We start from the raw sequence: 25918 nt of genomic DNA, 5'->3' as shown, positions 1-25918 counted from the left end.
CGTAAATTAAACGGACAATAGGGCTCGGCTATATATGCACAGCCGCGTGTCTACATTGGACGGTAACGTGCCGCGTAATACGGAATGTAATACAAAATTAATTTGCAAATATTTCAGCGATTCTTCGTTATTCGTGGCACAAGAATGCCATGTGTACAACGATACAAAAGAGATGTAAACGGAAATGCATATTACGATTGCGAAGCTTTTCTCGAGTATTATAAGGTGTAAAGGCACACTTCGGTACAATTGCAAACTTTTACAGTGTACACTAATTATTTGGCACTAACCGCTGTCGATTGCCAATTTCGTCAACTCACGCGCAATCTCTTCTGCACGTAACATTTTAGCATTCTTTTACACCGCCGAGTATCTTACGCGAGATTTTTTTTCATGGAAAAGTGACGTTGAAATATACATTTACGAGCACCCTGTAGCACGGCCAGAAATATAAACTTGACCGTATAGAAGGACGGAAACCGTATGGCATCGTATTTGACTCTCGTATGTAGAACGCGAGCGTGAAATATTCAGTGCCGTCGTATGAATATTCGAACAAATCGCTTCTTTGGAAATATTCATCCGCGTACTTTTCTAAGTGCACCAGTTATTCATAACCCGCTTTTAGATGAGCTCGATGCAACCGCATCGTCGTCGCCTGTGCATGTCGCGAAACAAAATCTCAACCGTGTGATCTAGTCGTGGAAACGGTAATAGTAAGCGTATATTGCGTGCGACTATCGCGTGTTCTAACGAACGAGTGGAAAATCTCCTCGTTTCATCTCGGAACGGCGAGGTATTCCGAGCGAACTTACCGAGTCCCGTGTTCGCTGATAAAATTCGGAATATTACCACTACGTTGCTTGTCGTGTATTTTAGCTAATAGCTTGCCACACAGTAAGACCACGGCGGCGTGAAAGGCGAAGCCAGCGGCGTCGAATACTGACATATTCGCGCTGCAAATTTGATCGGTGCTAAAAACGGGTCGTGAACATACGAACCTGAAGAAGGTCCACGCGATTCTTGCTCGACTTTCGGCCCCTCCTACGTCTCGAGTCTCTGGCGAGTCTTAATTAAAAATACTATTCCTATTTCTTTATTGTTTTCGTTTTCTACGCCGACTCGACTGTTACTAGTTTGCCTAACGCTCTAGACACAGTAGCTCTATTCTAGGGCTCTATCCGATCCGCCGTAGCGGAGCGCGGTAACCAGTCTTCATCTATTCAGGGCACAGTCGCGCACAAATTGATGTAAAAGCGTATGCATGGCAAATAAATGTCTAAACCGAAATAAAGCGCTCGGTATATATCTCCCCGTGGGCCCGGGGCGGTTCGTATTCTACGTTTATGCGCTTATGTAAATTTACGCGCGGTGAGTTTAAGGCCTTAACCGCTAAACGATCCGTCGCCGACGCGTTCACTTGGCGAACACCGGTAAAATGCGGCAAAATCCCGCGGACGGTGGGGCCACGAGATCCGTTCGGTCGATCTCGCGGGCGCGCTCATATACCTCGGCATTGCGGTGCCATTTGGAATTACGTGTTGAGAAATTTAGGCAAGTGTCCTAGCACCTAGATAAAAGGCTACGCTAGAGTCCGTGTACGGTCTAGATGACTAGGTCTAAGGTTGCGCAAGCCAAAGTGCCCGCCGAGCCCTGCGCGCGAAAGCTCTAAACTCGTGCTCGTGCGTGCCGAAAGTTTCGAAACTCGTGGCCGAATCTCGAGGGGGGGGGGAAGGACCCGTCGTATCTCGCGTACGACCCGGTGCATTATCGGATTCGACCACGAGGAAGCGTAACAAGCATAGTGCGCGAGAAACGCCGGAAGTGGAGCCCCCGCTCTCGCGCGAACTTGACTCTCGCGGAATAACAAACGCGCCGCGAAGGCGCCGTCGGAGATTAAGATTGTTCCGAACTGTCACCCCCGCGTCTCTCCGCCAGAATGGCCAAGTTCCCACGTCGTGGAACTTGCTATTATCGCGGCCAACCATAAATCAATACGATTCTTGAGGCTGCTACCGCGCGCGGCTGTGCGCGGCTCGCGCACTTTGCTTCGAAGGCAGCTGCGGCGGTGCGCGCTGGTTCGTCGAGAAATTTCAATGAGAAAAACAGACGGGATGGAGAAAGTCAGCGTAAGCGTTGCACGTATGGCATACGATCTGTATAAGCGTTCACCAGGCGACCGCGACCTCCGCTCGAAATATTTATGTCGTACGTTACCGCGCATCTCCGTATTGCCACTTCGTAGGCGGTTTTCCCGACGGCGGGACTTTTTAAGACCGCGCTCATATATTACGCATTTCAATTTATCGCTCGCAAATATGCGCGCGAGTCGGGCGCGCACCAAGTACTCTTGCAAATCAGATACATCGGGTTTAATGCATCTTTTAACTCGTACACCTTGAATCATTGCGTGACCGAGTCTGGGATTAATTGTGACAGCTGTGGTAAGATACGTTCGTTTGTCGCGAAAGAATTTTGGCACGCAATCGCGAGAGATGTACCGCTCGATATAAATTGCCCGTCTCTCTCGAGGATTCGAAACGTGGCGCACTTGTCACTCCCCCGCCCCGTAACAATTGGTCCCAGGCTCGCTCCTAAAAGCGTATCGTAGAGCGCTCTCAAAGCACAGAGATTCTGGAAGCAACGAATATTTCGAGAGAAAGCCGCGCATTAAAAGCGTAAGCATAGCTCGCTTCCGATCGTAAGACGTCAAGACACTGGCCAAGAAACGTATATTCGTGTATTTGCAACAACCAAGGGGCAAAAGCACGCTGCCTTGTATCGTGTGTGTGCGTGTGTGTTGCGTGTGTGAGTGTGTGTATGCGCGTGTGCAAGTTATGAGACTTTATCACCATGTTCGCTGGCCACGATGTAATATCGAGAAGGGGCGGATACGTGTTCGCGATCGCGATAAGGGAGATACCCGACATTGAGATATCACGGAGGCGAATCGCGCGCGTTGCCGCTAAGAATAGTCCCCCCCGAATTAATTAATCAAAACGTTTCGAATTCAATGCCTCGCGGATTAAACTTGCACATCTTTGGTATCCGGTCGATATATCGATTCGGGATGATGACGCTCGGGAATCAATATACACCGTGGCACGCAGAAAACCAGGGATTGAAACCTTCGCGACCGCGACCGTCTAACTCGCGGGCGAACACAAGTTCCTTCTTCAATCAATCGTGACGTTTGGGAAGGACTCGGATTTGAAAGGTCGCGAGAGTTGCCAAGACTGTCACGGGCAATGCATCGGAGAAAATATCGCGTCGGAAAGGTAGCGTTTTGCGAAGTATACCATTTTGTTTTATAGCTCAAGGTAACAATGACAAAATTCCCTCGTAAAATTCTCTGAGGGGGGAAATGCTTAAATGTCAAAGATTAATGAACAGATGAAAAAAACGCGACTGAACGAAGGATCTGTAAATTAATAACCCAAGTGAAAATCCGTATGTAGAATTTCAATACGAATGCAGCTCCGAGTACGTTACGGAGACGTGGAGTGGCCCGAAAATTTTCTGGGACGTTCGTGAGAAACTGTAAAGTTCATTATTCTTGTTTTCAATCCCTGCGCACAAAATGCAAGCGAGTATTGTATCGTATGTGTGGCGTAATGTTGGACAGTGAGTGAGTGACGCGTGTGTGGTCGATCGATCGGCCAAATGCTGCCGAGTGAGGAAAAATCGTGAGATCGTGTGCGTGTCTGTTTGCGCACGTGTTCACGGTGTGTACGTGTGTATGCGTGATGCACGTATGTATGCCGGCATACGTGACGTGTACGTGTGCACGTGTGCATGTTAGTAGTAAGGTAGAAGAGTCGGATGTGAGATAGAGAGAGCGGTATTACTTAGCGTGACGTAACGTCTTACTTCTTTTTTCTTTTTCTTCCGTCCATAACCTCCCTGAAATTGGAGAAATGGAGAAACAGTCGTTACACATAGAGATACAGAGAATACGGGGGATATGGGTGAATGAACAGAGTAGAAAAAAAGAGAATATGCCAATATGCAGTAAGAAGGGGACGGGCGCGATAAGATGGGATCAGTCGCAGCTCTCGGGAACTGTAAGAAACTGGATCGGCCGATGTTCGGAAAAGAGAAACAGAGAGAGAAAGATTAAAAGGATAAATGGCAGGGAAGGGAGTAGAAACACATTGTTACATCACGACATAGACACACGACAGAGGAAATACATAGGATTAGACAAGCCGGAAAGTGGGTTTCCAAGCACATCAAGCTTGATCGGGACTGGATTAACTGTTGGGAAAACGCGGATCGTCTGGGAATTCGAGGATACTTTTCACAGAGAATTACGTGTCCGTGTCGTTATCAATTATTTTAAGATACTTTGGAAAAGTTTGCTAGCGCGTAGACTTTAAAAACTCTGTAGATTCTTCAAACGATTGATTGTAACGAAGAGCAGAGAACGTAATAATCTTATCCGTCTAAATGTGCTAGTTGATCCACAAACTTTGCAATATATTTACAAAAGTGCAAAAATAGTAGGCCGATATATTTTTAGATTTTGAAAATTTATCACAAAGAGGGAGAGCGAGAGAGAGACACGATCGATGATAATCCAGTCTTGATCTCGCTTCTCTCTCGTTCTCTCCTTGACCTTTCATCGCTAGAGTATAATACAAGGAGGCAATAAAAGGAGAGGATTTGCTCCTCTTGGGGAAAGTAATTTTCAAACAGCGCGATCAATGTTGAACGATAGACGCGGAGGAGGAGGAGGAAGGTTAATAAATAAATCCGCTCCTTTTATCGGCGTTGCTGTTATAGCCGTGGAGCAAATTAGGATCGCTAATTATAAGGATGTAAGGGACTCATTCGTTGGATTTACATTAATACGCTTCTCCGTGATAATCATCTCTCATCGCGTGGCACTCGCGCGTTATTCATTAACGCGAGTGCGACGAGAGGAAAGAGTGGAGGTAGGCCATGATACATGGGCGATATCCACGCACATAAATATTGTATATGTATATATATTTATATATATATGTATTTATGTATAAGTAGGCACAGAGAGATAAGTGGCACTGCAGACATCGAGCTTTGTACGTGACAATATGTATCTTTCGTAACACACACAATACTCTCGATGACAGATGTATGTGTATGTATATATATATATATAAACAAATGGGTTTAAATAGTCGTTGGTAGAGAGACAGTTACATCCTCACTACGTTAGCGATAGATCAAGCGAACAATCAACAGGACAGTCGAATGGATCAAGGGGAACGAGTGAATTTGTTGCAATTTGACATATGTAAGAGAAGAATGGGAAAGAACAGATTTCGCATACGGCGCTACAGCTAGGCGTAGGAAAGTTAACGATTAGGCAACTCGTACTTAAGATCAGTCGACAAGGGGGAAATGAATATATCGGAGAACGTAATGTCCCTTTCGAGAGAGAGACAAAAATATTCAAGTTGAATATCGCGGTCTAAATGTGGTTAATATTGATGTGTACTTAAAATCTCATTGTTTGTTTGTTCATGTAAATTGAGTTTTATATCGAATACATTTGACAAGTGCGATACCGTTTCGTTGCTCTTGATATTTTCGTACTTCATCCATTTCGCATTCTGTTTAGTCTCTATCTGGTTTGTTTGATTACGTATTCACTTTACCGATTAAAAATGTTTGGAAAGAAAACAAAATTTAGCGAAGACACAGGACCGAGTGTAACAGAATCTTAAGTACGAGCGGCATTCTTAGTGCGAAACTTTTGTTTAGCGCATTTACAGAAGCGCCTGTAGGCGCAATGGCTGTCAGTTCAGAAATTTTCCGAAAGCTCTAAGATGATTTGTTGCGCAACAGGATTTTCAATTTAAATGAACGTTATATCCTTTTCGCAAAGACTTGTAAATTTTTATTGTTACATTGCTCGTCTCGTATGACCATATATGTACACGTGAATATGTACAAAAAGGACAGTAATTACACAAGAAGATCAATTGATCGCACAGTCGAGCTTGGCAGAAAAATTAGCAGCGTCAGATAAATATACCCGCTAGCGTTAATCAATGTATGACTAACTCAAAAATTACACAACGGATAACAACAGACTCGAAATAGCGACACGAGTTTGGAGAACAGTAAGCATATGTACAACGAACATTTACGCAAAGCATATTGTTTTTTTATATATTTTTTTTGTTGGAATTACCGCTAGGATCTTTTTAGAGTTCAAACAATATCTCTTGGAGACTTCCGTGAAATAATTCCGAAGTATCGGAATTGCCTGACGCGCGATCGTCATGGGACGACCGCGTCATTTATTTGGCGCTACTTAAGGGATATTCCTATACGAAATACGCACATGACGGATTATGTGTCGATGTAGTTAATGCGCGAAGTAAAAAACGCGATCGTGCAACGAGCGCAATACGGTCGCGTTCATACCTCGCCTTCCGCTCTTCTCTGCTGAAGCTCCTTTTGCCTGGCCTCTTCCTCGGCGATACGAGTCCCAATCGCTGCCAGGGATTCCCGCGTGAACGGACGGAACAAACTTCTTTCTTCCTCTGATATAGAGTCAGAATCTTCGGACATTGTCTAGGCTGCGCACAGCTGAGCCACCTTCCTGCGAATGCGAAATCGCGATGAGCGGGCGAGAGCGCAACGTGAGACCGGGCGAGAGAAGACATAGGAAGACAACAGGAAGAGGAAGGATAATAAAAGAAGTACTGTCGATAGACCAACGTAAATCAAAATCGTTACATCTGAGACAGTTCGGGGCTCAATATTGGATCAACGATGAGAATACCGTGGAGTCCGCGAAGCTGTTAAATAATTGCGAAAACAGTTAAAAGAGAGACTGCTTTAGCTGTGCGAGACGAGGATTCGTGACGACGCAAACTGAAGGGCGCGATTCATCGCTAATAACCGGACTCACGTTTGATCGGTGCTAACAGTTCCGGAAGTGTGGTGTGCGCGTGTCCCACGACGCGGGGGGGTAGTAAAGTTGCTGCTGCGGCTGACGGGGACGACGGGTCCGGTGCTGAAAGCGGCGCGACTTGCCGGCTACCGGCCGGTTCCTGGGCGTCGTCGATTCCGGGCGCGTCGTGCCGACGATGCGGTCACACGACGCCGTTACGTACGGTCGGACGGATAAGGGCGCTCCGTGCAGCACGTCGATTGCCGATCTGCCGCTGCTTTTGCTCTCCCTCTTCTTGTCGATCGCCGTCACGCGATTACTGCTGCTGCTGTTGCTGATGCTACTGCTGCTGCTACTAATGCCGTTGCAGTCGCTACCGCTACTTCTAGTTTTGTTCCTGTTGCGGATGCTGCTCTTGCTGCTGCTGCTGCTGCTACCTGAATCTCGTTCCAACGAAATGGCGACGAGAAATGACGAACGCGCTGCGGCAGTGCGTGCTATGTCGGGGACCGTCCAACGCGAACCAAGATTTTTCATGTCCGACCTAAGAGGAGTCGAGCAAGCGATGCGTTGCGATAAGAAGATTTCGTAAGCCCGATGGCCCGTCGGGCGGTGTAACACATAGCTAACAGTTGGTTTCGTCAAACGACGCTACACCGCGTGTCAACGTTTGTTTTATCGACATTTCCCGCGGTGCAAATTGCGAAAGTTGAACGGCGAAAGAAACGGACTTTAAGGTCACGTGTCCGACCTGACGTAAGTCTTAATTATAGAAACGTGATTAGTACTGATATTTCAGTTAGTATTTCTCGAAATATCACGAGGTCTCGTGGAAGTCATTAGTGAGTAACGTCTCCGAATAAAAGAGCCGTGCCTGCAAATAGACCGCCACCCCTTTTCGAAAAGTGCATACTCACGTGTAAATGAAGCGACGGGTGCGATCAATCCGTTATCCGAAATAACATAGTCTAGTCCTCGATCGATTTTTATCTGCAACAGAAACAGAGAGGCCAGATGAGTGCGTTGATCCTCCGATTCATAACGTTAAAAGTTGATACAACACGCTTCGTGCAAGCCACGAAATCTGCATAAACCTGTTATCAACTGTCTGGCGCGAAAATACTTTACGAGACTACATTGGATGAGAAACATTTCTATCGTAGATCCGTCGCGACCCGACGCGAGCGTATCACAATTCAATCCCGAGTCTTATTTATAATACTGATTAAGTCGACATACGATATCTACGATTCACGAATAAGACCCAGGCTTCGCGCGCTGATGACGCAAAGGATCGCATTTCCGCCGCAGGAGCCCAACTTGCCAGCAAGTAGAAACGCGAGGCGATCTTTTCGGGGCGATTTTTGCGCTCGGGATGCGAATCGCCGGAAGATAAACACGCGCAAGTGGTAAACTGGAGACCCTGTGATCAGAGACTGGCCATAAGAGTTCGTCAAAGTGCCGCGAGTGAGAGAGAAACATAGGCCATCTCACTCTTCTACGATCGTAGAATCGTAGAGCGATATGTCCACGTCTCGAGGGACCTCTAACTTGTTCATCGCGGCCACTCTGAGTGTTCGACTCTCCACGCCATTGTGTTCAGATAGAGACCCTGTAATCAGAGACTGGCCACAAGAGTTCGTCAAATTGCCGCGAGTGAGACAGAAACATAGGCTATCCCACTCTTCTACGATTCTAGCCCATGTTTTTCTCTCACTTGTGGGAATTTGACGAACTCTTGTGACCAGTCCCCAATCACAGGGTCTCTAGTGGTAAACGATCGCGGACGTCCGCGCGCTCGCGCGACGGGGGAGGGAATTTCGCGCGGATCGTGCCGGCACCCCTGTACACAGGCGGAGTCGCGGAAAGGTGTCGGTGGTCTTTGACCGAGTTTCTCGCGGTCGATCATATTCCGCCGAAACTCGGTCACATGCGCTTATGCATCGGCGGGCGGCGGCGCGGCACCGAGCGCGCGGCCCGGCGATACGCAACGTAGGAAAAGTAAGAGTGAAGGGCTGTTGTGTTCGCGCCAGTGGAACACGCACATGCAGAGGGTACTCGGTACCAACGTCCGAGTTCGACACGCGGAAGTTGTCGCCGATATTTACGGTATACAGCCGTGCCATTCTTTCTATTTACTCTTTCTCTCTCGGAGCTTTCAAGGCTTTTGCTCGCCGGGAAGGAGAGACCGCGAAAAGTCTCCCGAGCAGTTTCCACGTGTTCGTAGACAGCGCGGGATATTTGCGAGGATTTATAAATCGCGACTATTACCCGCGTGATGTGGTCGTTGTTCTTGTTTTCTTTTTTCTCTTTATCGCCTCGCTATCTGTGTTGACGAACGAGATCCACATTTTTGGACAACCTGTACGATTATGCGATTGATTATTCAGGAAGAACGCGGTGTATTCGTAATGTAAATATCGTCTTTCTTGTGATAACTGTTGAAACAGCAAATTCTTTCTTTATGACGAAAGAAATCGCGGTCATTCATAAAACCATGAGTTGCTTAAATTCGCTCTTTCGCGAGGCTTGTGCGATACTTATCCTCATTATTGTATTTCTTACAATTTCGTTGTATTTTCCGTATTTGCATAGTCCGACCTACTTAAGGTACAGTACCCAACCCTTGCGTTGTAAATGCCGATGTGAGCGATGGTATATCATAAACATACAGCAACGGACGTTACGTAACTGATCATCGTGAGAGCAGATAAATTAAGCGTTGAAATCTGCGTGTAATCGATTCGTGCAATTTTCATCCGTTCGTGACAATTTTCACGTAAATTAAACTATTAAATTGCTTCCGTAAAACCTTGTCGAAAAGATTTAACAGCAAAGTTTCACGGCTCGACAGTGGACACGACTTTAACATCCTTGTTAATCCAATTACCGTGCTAATTATGAGAGTGAATATAAATCAAAAGGCATTTTCCCTATTTGTCCCGATAAATTAGCGTCACATTCGACTATCTCGGCTAATGGTATATCGCGTTGCTGCGCCGAATAAATCGCAGAAGTGGAACGGGTTATACCTTGCTCCTAGCCGCAACATAAAAAAAAAGAAAAACGACAGATAGGGTCGCGTAGCACGACTCTTATTCCGACGTTCTCGTTACTAATTAGACATTCATGTACACGTAGCAAGAGCAATTACGTTACTTTTAACACGAGAGCATTATCGCGCTTTACGTTGTATAGTTGTCTTGTGGTTTTTCCGTTTTACGAAGGAAATCGATGATTTACAACCTCACGAGATGGTCAACGCGCGAATCGCGTGTCTCGAATCATTTAATGCATGTCCCCTACCCCCCTTGCCTATAGCTGCTTTAGATCGTAACGTGAAATTCGCGCATTGTGCTTGAAATGTGTGATATTACTCGTTCATTATAAAATTCCACGAATGCACAAAAACATGACAGCGCGCGATCGTCTCCATTCGCTTGCGCCTAAATCGTAGCCCTTGTTTTACAACGTTTAACGCAAGCACAGTAAAAAAAGACGTACATATAAAAATTGCAATTGAATCTTCCACGTGGGAAAATAATGAATTATTTGCGACTTTTGCTTTGTTTCGCTAATACTTTCCTCTAAATCTGAATGCGACTGCAATTTTGTAATTATTATACAGAAGCGCCGAAGCTGTGGGTGGATGTCAACGTCGAAATACCGTACTCTCTTACGTTTGATCGGGAGTAGATCGGATTAATGTTATTTTGATATTAACTTGACTCATGGCCTTTCGCTCGTACACTCGGAATACTTTGCGGGACAGTGGCGAGAAAGAGATTTTCTTAATTATTCATTAAGTGGCATTATACAGAAGCCGCGAAATAATCAGCCAATTTCCCCGGTACGTATCGAATGTGCGCTTGAACGGAGCTTGTATTTCATGGATATAGAAATGCAATAAAAAGCGGCGCTCTGCCAGCGTGCGAAGCAAGAAGAAACGAGGTCAACTATATCTGCGACAAATCGGCCTTCATCGAGAAATTATACGCGGTAACTGAAACGGGCGACTACACCGAGCTTAACGAGTAATATTTCTGAAAGAAATTACTGTTTCCCGATTCCCTTTCTGACCCTTCGTATTTGCCAACCAAAGCGCAAATACGCTCTCCACGTCGCTCGCAGCCAATTGGCCTCCCGATTTATTCGAGCTGACGCTTCCGCAGAAATTGTCTACTTTTTGCATCTTTATTTAAACAGTAAGAAACACATGTATGGCAACCGGAAAAAAACCGTTGAGTGTGATCAGAATAATAATGGTGGCGAGTGTGGCGCAGAGAAATGTGCGCTGCTTAGTAACCAAATGAACGAAAAGATCCGAGTTCAAATCCACGGAAACCGCTGGTTTTTTAAGGAATCTTCCGAAGGGAAGTGGCAATCACCGACAGTATCTTGCCACACATACCACTTTAGGTGTGTAGCCCTCCAGATGGGAGGTTTCCTTCGGCAAGGTTTAGCAACCTACCGAAGATGCAGTAAGACCAAATGCTCAAAGTACCCGAACGAGAACTGGATAAAACAGGCTTTAAGCCTAATACACGAGGAGGAAGAAGAAGAAGAAGAAAATCTGGGGAGAATATAAAAAGCAAGAATTAATATAAAATATTGAATGTAAAAGTCAGGCGTGCACAGAGTGTGTAGGAGGAGGAAGCGTTTAATCGTGAATTCTTTAATGTAGAAGGATAAAGGAACCGTCGAGTGGAGAGACACTTTAATATAACAGTTGACGCGGATTACAGAATTTGCCCGCTGAACGATACAAACGTAAACCCGGTGATTTATATTAAATCCAAGATTACGCGCGCAATAACGTCCGAATTTGATGTGATCGCAGTTGTGCTGGTAGGTGATGGTCCACGGAATCCGATTTATGATCGTGAACGGGTTAATGCCAAACGGAACGCGGGGAGCATTATACCAAAACACTTTTCCGTACGTCGTTTGTCCGGATTGCGGATCAATAAATAGCCACAGTGCATACATCCGCGGCGTCGCATCGTACGAAACGATGCGCGATCCATTTCAATTCTGACGTGCACGCGGAAATGAGACACGATTCGGCGCAAACGAGTCAGTCATCAGCGTTCCAATCAGCCTTGACGTTTCTTCTAATAACAATCTCGGGCCGAGGCATACTTTCAGTAAATTAATATACGCGTATCGTACAGCATTACGATTGGCCACCGAGTCTCGGTACGTAACGTCAGAAAGCAAAAACGGCAGAGAAACTCTGTAAAGATATTTCTAAGGTTTCACGTTGCTTTAATCTTAGTTCGTCTCTTCCTAAAGTAACAGTTGAAAAGAGACAAAGAATGAATCAAACTAGGCTTAAGGTTAAACAACGTTAGCGAAACCGGACCTGATAGATTTCCTGTAACTAACCCCCAGAAAAATGTTTTGCAGTTTGATAGCGGTTTTATTTAATCAAACGGGAATGTTGTTATTCAATTAATTATTGTCACACAGTATTGTTCAGTGATTAAGTACCTTTTACAGAGAACGTATATCGATCGCATTAACTTGCAATTCAAACAGCATCCGGGTTGATGCACTTGACCCGACAGCGGGAGATAGATATCTCGCGCGTTCTTAAATTTCGATATTTTCGCAATTATCTTTATACAGTACCGGCCAAAATTACACCACCTTTAGGCTTTCCAAGCATGACTTTCGCCAAAGAGCATCGAATGTGCTAAAAATTGTACAGTGGACACCTGATAACAGGTGCATCTTGTACGTAATGGAATTTGACAAAATACACACCATGCTTTTCGGATTTTGCATTTTTGCACTTTAAAACTAGTTACGCTCAAAAGATCAAAAGGTGATATAATTTTGGCCGGTACTGTGTAACATTTTCCGTGTATTTTCATTCATTCTGGCGTACAGCGTAAAATTTTTCCTACTGAAACAAAACTGCAGGTCTATTGACATACGTTGGTGTATCCACGAGTTAAGTGCGACAATAGCGATAGTCCTGAACGATTTAAATTTAAGATTTTTCCGGCACTCAATATCTTTGCATTCTCGCAGTTTGTTGTAAAGTGCATCGAAAGTCGCGTCGTCCTCTGTGAAAGGCACGATAAATAACTGTTCCCTGCAAGTTGTTTGTACATCCCACACTTGGTTAACTCTCCCCACGAAAAGGATCGGAACTGTCGGGGCGCCCGATTTATTGCATCGCGAAAGTAAAACCTTTGACAAATTATATTGAAAAGTTTCGAATTGCAATGCTTATGCGAAATATATAGCCTCAAAAAAGCAGCTCGCCAAAAAGAACTCGGAGAGTTCGCGATGCCACCAAGTTTCACGCGCGAAGTACCATAGCATTGTTCATCAATCTTTCAAGGTAACGCGCGTTGCGTAAAATAAGAGCGGAGACGAGTCTCCCTCGACAATTGCCTGGTCTCGGTCGTCCCTTCTGAAGATCCCAAAAATTCAAATGACGGAGGGTGCCAGTCTTAAGTATACGAAGGCACGTGCGAAAAATGTATTGGGAAAGGGTGGATCCTGGGGTACGCGAATTGCACAGAACTGTCAACCCCCCCCCCCTCCCTCTCCGCCTGTTTTCTCGGTACCGGACGTTTCGGAGACACCCGCTGGTGGGCGAACGTGAATCATCCGGCCAGCTCAGCCTGGCATTCTGCGTAATCGCAACGCCATATTCGTGGACCCCTACACGGTAGCGCCACCGGAAACCACCCCCGGAGTGGAGGAAAACCCTTCCAGTCGCTGGCGACGGTGGCCGGCTGGTGGGGCGACGCCGACGCCGACGCCGACGTCGCGTGACGTCACGAACCAGGCCGGGTACGTTGCGGAAAAACGTTGTCATGACGACGACCGCTGACGCTACCGTCGTCGTCGCCGCACCGAGCCTTCCGCCGCCGCCGCCGCCGCCAATGCCAGGAGAGCGCAATCGGAAAAAGCGCTAGGGGGGGGGGGGAAGAGAGAAACAGAAAACAGAATGCGAATATCGTAGGGGTCGTATGTGCACGCGTTACGCAATTTGCGTCATCGAATCGCAATCGGCAGTCGGGAACCGCGGATCCACGGGGATGAAATTGGACGCGGACAGACGTGGGTGATGCACGCGCTGAAATAGGCAAGTCCATTCGCTGCCCGGACATCCGGACATCAATCGCGGCGCGACGGGAAATCCCCCGGTTGCGGCTGTTAAAAAAAAAAACGCGCGCACTCCTTGCGTCCTCAATTGTTCACACGCGGAGAGCGTTGTTCGCGAATTATCCCGCGCGCATTCGGATTTACTCGTAAATCGAAATATCGCTGAGGTGTCAGTGGGGAATATTGAGTTATTAAATTATTAAATGTATTATCCGAAGCGGTAATTGTATTAAATTGTTGATTAGCGTACCCATTTTATATTAACACTCGCTAATCTCTTGGGTCAAGCGTTCGCCAAGATCTTTTAAACTCTACGAATATCGGATATTCCGACCAGTGGATTTTATCGACAAGTAATTTACTCGATAATATCCTCCTGCAGTTTTTCAACTCTGATAGTCTTCGTAGGCTCGAGAAGAGGACGAACATTGAAACAAGGCTCGCGCGCGATAAAACAAGTTTATGGATCAGAGATAAGGAGAGGTCGTTGTTTTTAAGATTTATTTCCGTGTTTTGAGATTCTCCGAGTCGGTGGCCATTAAAGTCGCCCAAATTGAAACATCAATAATGTATGACGGTAGACGTAGACGTTTCGCGTGAATGTACGGTTTTTGCGATGCGAACAACGTGAGCAGCGGCGCGAGTTTCCGAGGTTTCACATTTACGTAATTTATTCCGCCGAGCGGCTCGCAGCGTTCGTCGAATAAAAATATTCGACGCGGAAAGCGAGGCGTTCCGTTAAGATCGGTTATTCAATTACGTGAAGAAGTTGCGTTGCTGCAGGTCTCGACTACGAATGAAAGTAAGTTGCGAAGATTTCGAATGCACGACGAATCATCGCGCCGTTTTCAGTTTCCCTTTACGAGAGTAAAGCTAACGGCATACGATACTGTTTTCCCTACTGGATTGCTTACGAGAGCCAATCAGGATCTAGTTTTAAGTCATCTGATCTAAAACTCTGCATCCCTATTGGTTCTCGTAAACAATCCAGTAGGAAAAAAATCGTGTGCCGTTGGCTAAACACACAAACGCCTTAAGTCACCTGATTGAAAACTCTGCATCCTGATTGGCTCTCGTAAGCGATCGAGTAGGAAAAACAGTATCTTGTACCGTTGGCTTAACTTCTAACACACAAACGCCTTGAGCCAACGGGCACGATACTATTTTTCCTGCTGGATTGCTTACGAGTGCCAATCGGGATGCAGAGTTTTCGAACAGGTGACTGAAGGCTAAACCCTGATTGGCTTTCGTAAGCGATCCAGCAGGAATAGTATCGTGTGTCGTTAGCGTTGCACAATCGCGCATTAAACAAATCAATCTCCCTACAATGTTTTTAATAACGCGTCACGGTACGCGAACTACAACTTCGTCGGTAAATTTCTGTATAATTCCACGAGACAATGATTGAATTACGTGGCACGCGTGAAACGTCGATATCCTGCGACTGTCTTACACGCAGTCGAGAAGATGGTCGCAGGGGCTGGCCGGATCGGAAAGATAGAACGGCAGTGGAGGAAAATTGCTTCGCGCCGACGTGCTTGACGTGGCGACAGTAATAATGTTGACTGGGTGTGCCCGGCGTTATTCAGACCGTCCAAACGAACCGTACGACTCACACGATTTCGGCGAAACGTCTGATTCGCGGGAGGAAATCAATGCGTGGGAAGATCAAATGCTGTTCCAGAAACACGCTTTGTATTTGCATTTCTCAACAAATAGTGCGAAGCCGCTCTTGCGCGAATAAATTGATTATAATTCTTAGAAATGTTCAACTTTCAGTTACGAATAACGCTTTCATTATTAAAACTATGGCGAAACAATGTTGAAACGGTCAATGAAACGCGAACAAAACACACGATAAGTTTCACAAAGGATTTAAATCAATTAAATATACATAGATAAGCTTGTTTAACTTTATTTACAGTTGGAGCAACTTTATTGTGTGCATTTGTAATACACAGCGATGAGAGATAGCATTGATATTTTCTGAAAAAGTACCCCGTGTCGATCGCGGCAAGCAGGTCGCCAAGCAATTACGGTCGCCAAGTGGTGATGGCCGCTTACGATCAGACAAACAAACGAAAGTCCGTGGCGCATTAAGCGCGATATAGCAGATATTCTTTCGTACGAAATGGCGTTATTAATTTCTATTTTAGGCCCCGCGAAACGAGAGGGAGGATGAGGCGTGAAGGCACGGGGGAAAGAAAGGGAAAATATTTCAATGCCCGGGCCGCGCGGGCACGCGAGATACGAAAATCTCCGCGTAATCCGTCACGAGGATATATCTCGAGGTGCAGTATTAAGCCAACGGCACGCGATACCTACTATTTTTCCTACTGGATTGCTCACGAGAGCCAATCAGAATTTAGCCTTAAGTCACCTGATCGAAAACTGCATCCAGATTGGCTCTCGTTAACAATCCAGTAGGAAAAATAGCAGCGTGTGCCGTTGGGTTTAGATCAGGTGACTTGAAGCTAAAGCAACTAAACGGCACACGATACTATTTTTTTCTACTGGGTTGCTTACGAGAACCAATAAGAATTCAGAGTTTTAGATCAGGTGACTCAAAGCTAAATCCTGATTGGCTGTCGTAAGCAATCCAGTAGGAAAAATAGCAGTGTGTGCCGTTGGGTTTAGGTAGGGCTGCCATCTGTAATTTTACTGGCCTAGGACAGAAAGGTTTAAAACCCCGGAGTTTTCCGTCTGAAACCCGGACACCCATAATTTATAATATTAAATTACTGCAACATAATATTAAAACGATAAAACTGAATCTTTTATTAATTATTTATTATTAATTATCATTAATAATATCAATATAATGACTACTACAATATTATTATTGTATCATTGATCCCGACCGACGCCCTGGACGCTCTGACAATACCCTGTACGCGGATATATTTGGCAGATTAAATAATGTTAGTTCTACGCGCTTAAAAACCGGATTACTTCAAAAATCCCCCCGGACGTCCCCGGATGCTAACGAAATTAGGACAAATCCGGGGAAAACCGGACCGATGGCAGCCCTAGGTTTAGGTGACTTGGGGCTAAAGCCAACGGCACACGTTACTATTTTTTTTTCAACTGGGTTGCTTACGAGAACCGATAAGGTTGCGGAGTTTTAGATCCAGGTGTCTTAAGGCTGAATCCTGATTGGCTCGCGTGAGCAATCCAGTAGGAAAAATAGTATCGTGTGCCGTTGGCTTCAGAGACCCGGTCGTTGCGTTGTACCGCACGGCGGGCGAAACGTGCCAAGCCAAGTGGAAACGACGCCCGTGCATGTGGACTCGCGACGCTCTGCACTGGCGCGACCCACAAAAGACGAAGTATACCGCGACGCGAAGTATAGCGCGAAACAGGGCCATGCGTTCGTGCGAGGGCAATCGATCGATTGCCCGCTTGCCTGCCCGCTTGACTTCCTTGACGGTTCGGCTCGGCATTGCGCTTCCAAGAATCCTCCCCCTCCCGCGGGGTAGATTACCACCCCCGCCCGTCTCTTTAACTCGCACACGCACGAAATCTGCATTCTGTCGTTTCGTTTCTAATCGCGCGGCGCGGAACACGTCATCGTAATCCCCCGCAACCGGGGAAAACACGGCGGAGGTTAATTAATTAATTAACGGAGATGCGGATGATTAAAGCGGGAAAATCACGAGGAGAATGTTGCTAACGTAAAGTTGAAAGCTAAGCTAATTGAAGCACGCTGTTAACGAACGAGCGACAAGATTATCTCTTTGCACTTGAATAAAAAAAATGCGGGAACAACGCTGCTCTATACCGTTAGCATAAATATTGCTCCGGGGTCGAGGAGATATCGGTGTAATATTGACGTTATCTAACTCTCTCGCGAGTTCCGTCGCTGCGTCGTGGTTTTCCTTGTTTTGCTATCGCGAACGATATTGACGCGGGATTATGATAAACGCGAGTCGCGGCTGCGGGTTTTGGTTTTTTTTGTCATAAATGAAAATCTGATTTACGATATCGAGACAGGTCTTCGCTCGCACCGACAAATGGCGGCACTTTAAGCTCTCTAAACGATTGATGCAACACAAACTTGCGCTGAGCGCAAAATAATGGCGGATAAGGAGGATCCCGCGGTTTAGAAAACAATCCGCATAATGCGTTACTTCAGTATCTCGTAACCTCTTTCTTTTTCCTCGCCCCTTCTCCGTCTCTTTCCCTCCCTCTCTCGGTGTATCTATTCTCTATCGCCGCCTTTCTCTTTGACCCACTAAAGCCGATTATTTCGCACATAAAGAGGGATTAAATTCTTATTATGGCGCGTTCAGGGTACATTAAATTGTACTAATATCGTAATGTGCGGATTACATCTGCGCTCTATCGTCTCGATTACTAAATTAAATTTTTCATTTCGACCTCCCCAAGCAACAAAATACCCAGTTCAATCCGTAATATGCGTTGAATCGTTATATCTGCGAGGAAAAAAATCACTCAGGGATATCAATTTTAAATCTTCTTCCTCTTTCTCCTCCCCGTGTTAGGCTTAAAAGCCTGTTTTATCCAGTTCGTTCTGTACCAGAACCGGTACTTTGAATATTTACTTCATCGTCGGTAGGCTGCTAACCTTGCCGAAGAAAATAGCTCCAATTTGGAGGGCTGTACCCCTAAAAGGATACGTGTGGCAGAATACTCTCGGTGATTACCACTTTCCTCCGGAAAATTCCGAAAAGACCAGCGGCGTTCGTGGATTTGAACTCGGATCTTGTCGTTTATTTGTTCACTAAGCAGCGCACACTTCTCTGCGCCACGCATTTTAAGTCGTATAACGATAACAATGACACCCACATTCGAGCGGGGTCGCGTTGGCTGCGGAAACGATTTACATCGTTTATCGAATCCGGCGGGCGCGGAGGGTGAGGGTATATCCAGCATCTTGACGCGCATTGTTTCCCTTATAAACAGTTGGCCGCTAATGGGCCATGATAAGGCACGACCGTTTCGAATCGGCCAGTACGGAATGACGGCCTGGGCCGGGATTGTCGACGTCCGCGAAATCGGCGAAGCTCCGCTGCCCGAGTGCGCTTGTACCCGTCTGAGTGCACTTGTACTCGAGGACGACGCGGATGAAGGGAAGCGTAGCGCACCTGTTGCGTTCGTTCGCCCCGTAAAACCTGTCCCTCTCCCCTCCCAACCCTCCCGCTGCTGCTGCTGCTGCTGCACCCTTTTTCTGCGCGCGCGCGCACCTTTCGAAGACCCCGTCTGCCGTTGCCCGTCACGGGAATTAGGCGAGTTTTAATCCCGAAGGGAAGGGGCGAGCTTCCGCGTCATCGCGAATCGCCCTCGTTCCGTCGTATTTAACGGGGAATGATTTTCCCTAACAACGTGAACGCGGTGATTACGCTCGATAAATCACCGAATCTCATATCCGCTTTCTGAATTCTTGATACAATTGTACTCGGAAAGTAAATCCAGTGGCGAGCGTGGCGCGGAGAAATGTGCGCTGCTTAGTAAATAAATGAACGGAAAGACCCGAGTTCAAGTCCAGCCACGGACACCGCCGGTTTCTTCGGGCGTTACTTCTCCGAGGAAAGTGGCAACCACCGAGAATACCTTGCCAACCCCTTTAGGGGGGTATAACTCTTCAAGTTGGAGGTTTCCTTCGACAAGGGTTAGCAGCCTACCAAAGATGAAGTAAAACCAAAATGCTCAAAGTACCAGAACGAACTGGATAAAACAGGCTTTGAGTCTTAGTGCACGAGGAAGAAGAGGAAGAAGTAAATCCGTTTGATTAAAGATCGCCGCGAACGGGAGAACGATCGGGCACTTTAGCGACGTTTCCTCTTCGAAACGAAGGCGGGTAACAGTGAGGAGGCGAAAAGAGGAAACGAAAATAATATCAGCTGATAAAATGTCAGCGAACAGTTTTATATAATCGCGCAAGACGTTACGCGCGGTCTCGTCGCCGGGCGCTTCCTACGCCGCGCTCGGCGCGTTAAAGAGAGAGAGAGAGAGAGAGAGAGGAGCGCGGCTCGTTAGCCGGGGCGCACGTTATCATCCCGGCGGTGCTCCCCTTTTTCTCTCGGAGCGTGCCGCTCTTAACGCGGAACTAAGTCCTATTTCAGCACGGATCGGCGATCGCGCGGCGAGCATGTGACGCGACCCTTGACATTACGCCCTATCGATCGTTTATTTATGCCGAGGGATGATTTATCAAACTTTAAGGGATCTCGAGGAACTATCTCGCGGCCCCGGCGTATCAATTATTCTCGCGTTTCGCCCATCCCGTACATTTATACGCGCGGAATGCGAGACGGCACGCGAGTATGCGCGGAATCGAGGAATCCGCCCGGCGTTCGCTCCCGTGATACGTGTGCTCTGTGTGCGTGTGTCGGGTGTGTGTATGTATGGCGGTTACGTCGATAGGAATATCCGTGCCGCGTGACACAAAGGAGCCGAGGGTTGACGCGCGCTCGCATCGACTGTGTCGCCTTCAATGGACGATGACGTAAGTTACGTCTGCTCACGCACGATTACGCGGCGGATCGAGCCGCTGTAAGTTCAAGTATGCCGCGAGACGAAGGCGCCGTCGTTGCGGCACCGTTTATTAAACGACCGCGGCGAGTTTAAGCCCGTTTTAATCGGACCTTGGCTCACCCCGGGGAGAAAAGTCACGTCCCGCGGAATATCCCGGATCTGCCGCGCCGCGGAAACTTGGAATAACAAGTTCCTTAACGTATATATAAAAATAGACTTCTTCCTCCGGCGCGACGGCAAGCCATTGTTCGTCGCGACATTTTATCGTACTCGCGCGAAATTTCAAACGAAAAATCCTCTTTTCGGCGCACCGGAAGCGGACGGGCTGCGGTGCCCTCGGTGGCGGGGAAGAGACCGCGCGCAATTATCGGAATGCAAATCGCTCGAGCGCACACGTGCCGACGCGTGCTCTTTTTCCCCGCCCCTCCGTAGACGCCCGGCGGGAGAAACGGGCGATCGCGCGAGATAACGAAAACCCGCGCGTCACTCGCGCGCGAGCGGCGCGGGAGCGAAAGTGATGGGCGGCTGCAGCGCGGTCTGCGCCGCACTGATAGAAAAATATGTAGTATTTGAAATAATTCTAGTCAGGAATATCATTTTTAGAGTAATTACTATAATATGAGTAATAGCAACTATATAGACACAGTGATGCCAACGATTTAAAAAGTTTACTATAAAATATAAGCTTTTAACTATTATTCTGTTAAAATGCCCAGGTAATGAACAGTAAAATAGTTAATTATTTTTATATAGTAAGTACGATCACGATAATAGTAAATTTAACTACATTTCTATCATCCACCTTACCAATCATATGGTAAACAAAAGGGAAGTGGTTCGTAATGTCCTCGCTAGAGGGACGCGCGGTGTAAGACTTTCTCGTAATATAAATTATAGTGAGATTGTGGTAACTGCAACCATTTTTTTTCTATCAGTGCGTGCTCGGGAGAATACAGCAAGGGGGTAACCACTAGCTAAAATGTTGTCCCACCGATTACATGATTTCATACGATTTCATCTGATTACAAATAATTTCGTCGAATTGCAAATAATTTTCTTAAAGGCGACGCTGTTAAGAGCTGTTAGATTTCCTCAAAACATTTTATCTTTTTGATTTTACTAATAAGCATTTGCTTCTAGAGGTAATTTCAATTAAGATTGTAGTACTCGGTTAGGTAGAAAACGTATTTCCTCGCTTCCCATTTTTCCCACCAGTCCAACCCTGGTCTTATTGTTAGCGAAAAGTAATTTTGTATTTGTATCTACTGTTTATTGGTCTGAATTTACGCGCAAAGGTGTATCAGCTCACTGTCCTAACAGCAACCACTTCAGTCTTATTATGAAAAAAATAATACGCGCTCATAGACGTGAACTATGATGTATATTTGGATATTCACTGAAAGAAGTAAATTTTTCGAGAAAATGAAAATGTTGAAATTTAACGTGCATTGTCTAACAAGTGAAGAGACTTGAAAATGAAGGCAAAACGATTACATGGAGATTTCGTAAGGATTTCATAATGATTTCGGAGGCACTGTCCCATGATTACATTGAGTGGGTTACCCCCTTGGAACGCAGGGTGTCCTAGTCGCGGCGCGACGCAAGTCGCACGCTTCCTCGCGGGAGAAAGTCCTCCGAGGCGTCGTCGTGCACGGCGCGCGGTGATCGATACCATCGCGCGGCTCTCGAGCGGATCGTGCGGCTCATATTGACCGGCAATTTTCGCGCCGAGGGAAGGTCACCGGCTAGCAGACATGTCACAAGCGTCGTAATCGCGGCGCGATCGATCGCGGCAATCGAATCGACGTTAACCCGGCCTTGTCAGTCTCGCGGTTCCAATCGCACGAGCCGTCGCTAATTAAAATTTTCGAAATATCGCCGGGGCACCTGGGAAATACCTCGCGTCTAAACGCTGATACCGTCCAGATAGGAATCTAGGGTATTTCTTTGACTTCGCTGCTATATTTTCGTTTCCTCGCGCCGACTTGTACGGTCATTTAGATTGCGTACGTAGATAAGATGGATCTCGATCTCGATCTCGGCGGTTATCACGAGGGATTGTACGACAGAATTCGATATTTAGTCGTCGATCGTTCGTATCGTTATTCATTCGGGACGCGACGGTCCCCGGGATTTGCTGATCGGATAAGCAATTCTACAGCGATCTTGTATTCGGGTTCCATTTCATTAAATACCATCGAAGCTAAATATCTTTTAAACGTTGTACCTTGAACGTACTATGGTTTATAAGTAAATATTCCTGCTAAGAGCCAACTTTCCAATATTTTCTGGATTGGTAAAAATATTCACGAAACCGTTTCAAAATTTTCCGAGCATTAATGTACCTTACGCAAGTACATGTCTAAAAATGAATTGAGTCTTTTCGAGTGCATTCTCGTGTACGCCGGTCCTTCTTTGTCTTCTCTGTCGTTTTATGTAAAGGAAAATCTTCTATTATGAAACAGGTTCCTAATATGAGATAGCAGAGTTTTACCGCGAATCTATTGCCCTTGGAGTGAAATCCGTTTAGTGGAAAGCTGATTGTTAGATCGTGTAATCGTTGCGAAAAAAAGATTTGCGATTGAATTTGGACGTTGAAAACCTGCTGTCTCGTATTAGAATCCTCACAATAGAGGACTTTCCTATATACGAACCACAAAAAGTGTGCCTTTAGACAAAACGAATCGCCTGCACTGGTCACTCTCTAAAAATCAATCGGTGGGTTATCAGTTCATCACTGGAAACAGTGAATAGTCACTGATTTACAGTTATAAGTATACCACTGAAAATCGCATCGTGGTATACTTACAACAGTAATTCAGTGACAATCCACTGATTGACTTTTAGAGAGCACTTGGACCGCGAGGGGTTGCAGCTCGGGAAGGAGGACTTTTGGCGCGAGTTATCGCCCGACGTCGAGACGGAGAGCGACGGCACGAGCTCTGGGATCTTGTCGGACATAGTCCTCGTGCCGATCGCCGTTGTCCGCAGGCTCGACGGGCGCATGGCCGATCCCTGACCGCGGTAATGTCGATCGATATATCGGGAATGGCAGCCACGGCACGGCACGGCACGGCAGGGCACGGCAGGGCCGCGCGCACGTCACGCTACACGTTATAGGTACGCGGCGAGACACGCGGGGCCCGTGCGGCGCGCACACCTTGGCAATTCGATTCCTATCGCGCCTCGTAATCGAGACCTCGTTACCGCCGATGTAAACGGCGACGTGCACCGCGACGCGGGTCGCGACGCAGCCGACGCAGGCCGCCGAGGGCCTGCACGGGAGCGTCGCGAGCGCCGCGCCGCACGCGCCAGTGGAAGTGGTCGAATCAACGACTGGTCAGACGTAGCGTCTACTCGCGGCTGACACGCTTCGCTTCGATCATCCCCAGTGACTCTTATAGTCACGCCCGGGGAAACTTTTTCACTACAACGCTTATACAACGCTGATGCCCGACATATTTTTACCGTCGCGCCGACCAAAGAAGGTAGACCTTTCAGGTGGGAAGCATAATAGTGCAAGTGTCACGCCGCTATTTTCTTCTTTCTCTTAGAAATAACGCTCTCTCCCGGTTGTGCGCGAATCTAGCGCTTCGCGACGGTGGCCCAGCTGGCTAAAAGTCAAGTATCTGAGCGCTGATACGAGTAGCCTGAGCTAAGGGGAAAACGGCCGATCGTTAATCTGGTTATTTAATATCCCGTCGGTGCAGCTCGGATTTAACGCCGCGCTTGGAAATTCTATTCTAGACAATTTCTCCTCTGCCAACCAGAGGTCACTAATAGATATTCTCCTAGATCCTTACTGACACCGAATGCCAAACCCGCGGATTTGTACCACTTTAGATGTATCAGTGGTGCTATTATGGATCCATCATTACTCCCACGTTACGTGCCAGCCATTATCTTATTAATATATATCATTATAATGTACGCCCCCGTATGTCTCTACAGCTTTGCTTACTTGCGCTATATTTACGACAGCTACGCCCGTGGTCCTGCGGAATGTCAAACAGTCTATTACCGCCGATACCGGACGCCTGGTTAAGTGCTCTTAGTTTTCGAGGATTACCGATAACTCGTTATTTATGAATGGGACGAGACAGTCGCCGCGGTAATCGGGCGAAACGGAAAAGTATGAATCTTTATAAACTACCTATCCCCGAGAATTGTTCCCCGGAGGTTTGTCGAAGCTTGTACAGCAGCCGTGTATTTCAACGTCGCGAATCTCTTCACGTTGCTCGCCTCGGGACGAACGACTCGCGGCGATCCGATTTAAGAGAGACAGATCGCGTTCCCGAACGGTAGACTATCGTGCGGAGAAACGAATCGATAGGTCAAACTTTGTCGCGTTATCCGTAACGAGCTGCTTCGATTGACTCGACAAACGCCGTATTCTCCAATTATACCGTCCGAACTTGGGCGAACGAAATGAGACGGCACGCGTCACTTTGACGCGAGTTACGCGACAGGGGCGAGCTTAAAAGCCGCGACAGACGCTCGAGAGAGAATGTTTGAGAGAAAAACAGGACGACTTTCGGACGCTCCTGTTGTTGGTCTCTCGGTGGAGACACGCGTGACGATGTGCACTCGAGTTGACACTTACGGTTGAGGAGGTCGAACACTCCAGCGTAGATAGTCACCGCTGCGAACGTAAAAGTGAAGCGCAACGTAGCGATATGGAGAGAAGAGAGGCACTGCGACGAGTCGAGCGGAGAGAGAGAGAGTGAGAGAGATTGAGATAGAAGAGAGAAAGAGAGAAAGATAGAGAGAGAGAGAAAGAGAGAGAGAGAGGGAGGGCGCGGGGGCGGGGGCGGGTTCTGGGATACCTCCGCGGGCCTTGCTCGAGATGTAGGGGTAGCACAACCGAGCACCGTGAGAAACGACACACCGAGATGCACTTTCACACCGACGATGCTGAAGAAGAACGACCGACGGAGACGTGTGCGGCGCTACAATTCCGCCTCGCGCGATGTCCCTCCACCTGCGCGCGTATACGCGTGCCGCCGTGTGTACACGCGTGCACGGACCCTCTCCGCTTGCTCCGTCGCGCGCTACGCCGAGTCTCGCTCCTTCTTTCGCCCCTTTTCCTTTCAGCCCTCGGGCGACGATGGCGACCACGGTAGTACGGGGCGCTCTTCGGTTTCGAGTGACTTTCCCTTCTCTCTACCTTCGCGCGTCGTGCGGTTTCTATTCTCCCTCGCTCTGTCAACACCTCTCTCTCCCCTTTGGTATTTTTCTTCTTGTTCCTTCCGTCGCTTCTTCCTCCTCCCGATTCTTCTCCTCCGCCTTCTTCTCTATTCTTCACCGCAGCGGCAAGGACCCGCCCCGTGTCGCGCTACACGAACGTGTAGTGGATGAAGAGAGCGTAAAACTTGCTCTGCGACAACATTATCCGGCCGGTTA

At 47.2% G+C, this 25918-nt stretch overlaps 2 protein-coding genes across 2 annotated transcripts in view; both read right to left on the bottom strand.

The window, feature by feature from the left end:
- LOC105569665 (sodium channel protein para) overlaps positions 1-6974 on the bottom strand; it is a 39733-nt gene extending 32759 nt beyond the window's left edge. The window contains exons 1-3 of the mRNA XM_012026303.1: positions 6908-6974; positions 6418-6595; positions 3871-3903 (exon numbers count right to left, since the gene is read on the bottom strand). Of these exons, the coding sequence (XP_011881693.1) occupies positions 3871-3903; positions 6418-6564 (180 nt within the window). The 5' untranslated portion in view covers positions 6565-6595; positions 6908-6974. The remainder of the gene's footprint in view (positions 1-3870; positions 3904-6417; positions 6596-6907) is intronic.
- Positions 6920-25288, bottom strand: LOC105569794 (uncharacterized serine-rich protein C1E8.05-like). The gene is made up of 3 exons (XM_012026522.1): positions 25119-25288; positions 7807-7879; positions 6920-7433 (listed from the first exon to the last, which is right to left on the bottom strand). The coding sequence occupies exon 3, from the start codon at positions 7424-7426 to the stop codon at positions 6920-6922; it is 507 nt and encodes a 168-aa protein (XP_011881912.1). The 5' UTR covers positions 7427-7433; positions 7807-7879; positions 25119-25288.
- Positions 25289-25918: the final 630 nt, after the last annotated feature.

The sequence above is a fragment of the Vollenhovia emeryi genome, unplaced genomic scaffold (assembly GCF_000949405.1).
Source record: "Vollenhovia emeryi isolate VEMERY1.0 unplaced genomic scaffold, V.emery_V1.0 DF939123.1, whole genome shotgun sequence".
In the NCBI taxonomy this organism is placed as follows: domain Eukaryota; kingdom Metazoa; phylum Arthropoda; class Insecta; order Hymenoptera; family Formicidae; genus Vollenhovia; species Vollenhovia emeryi.
The sequence above is the reverse complement of the archived record's forward strand: the minus strand, read 5'-3'. Positions and strand labels throughout refer to the sequence as shown.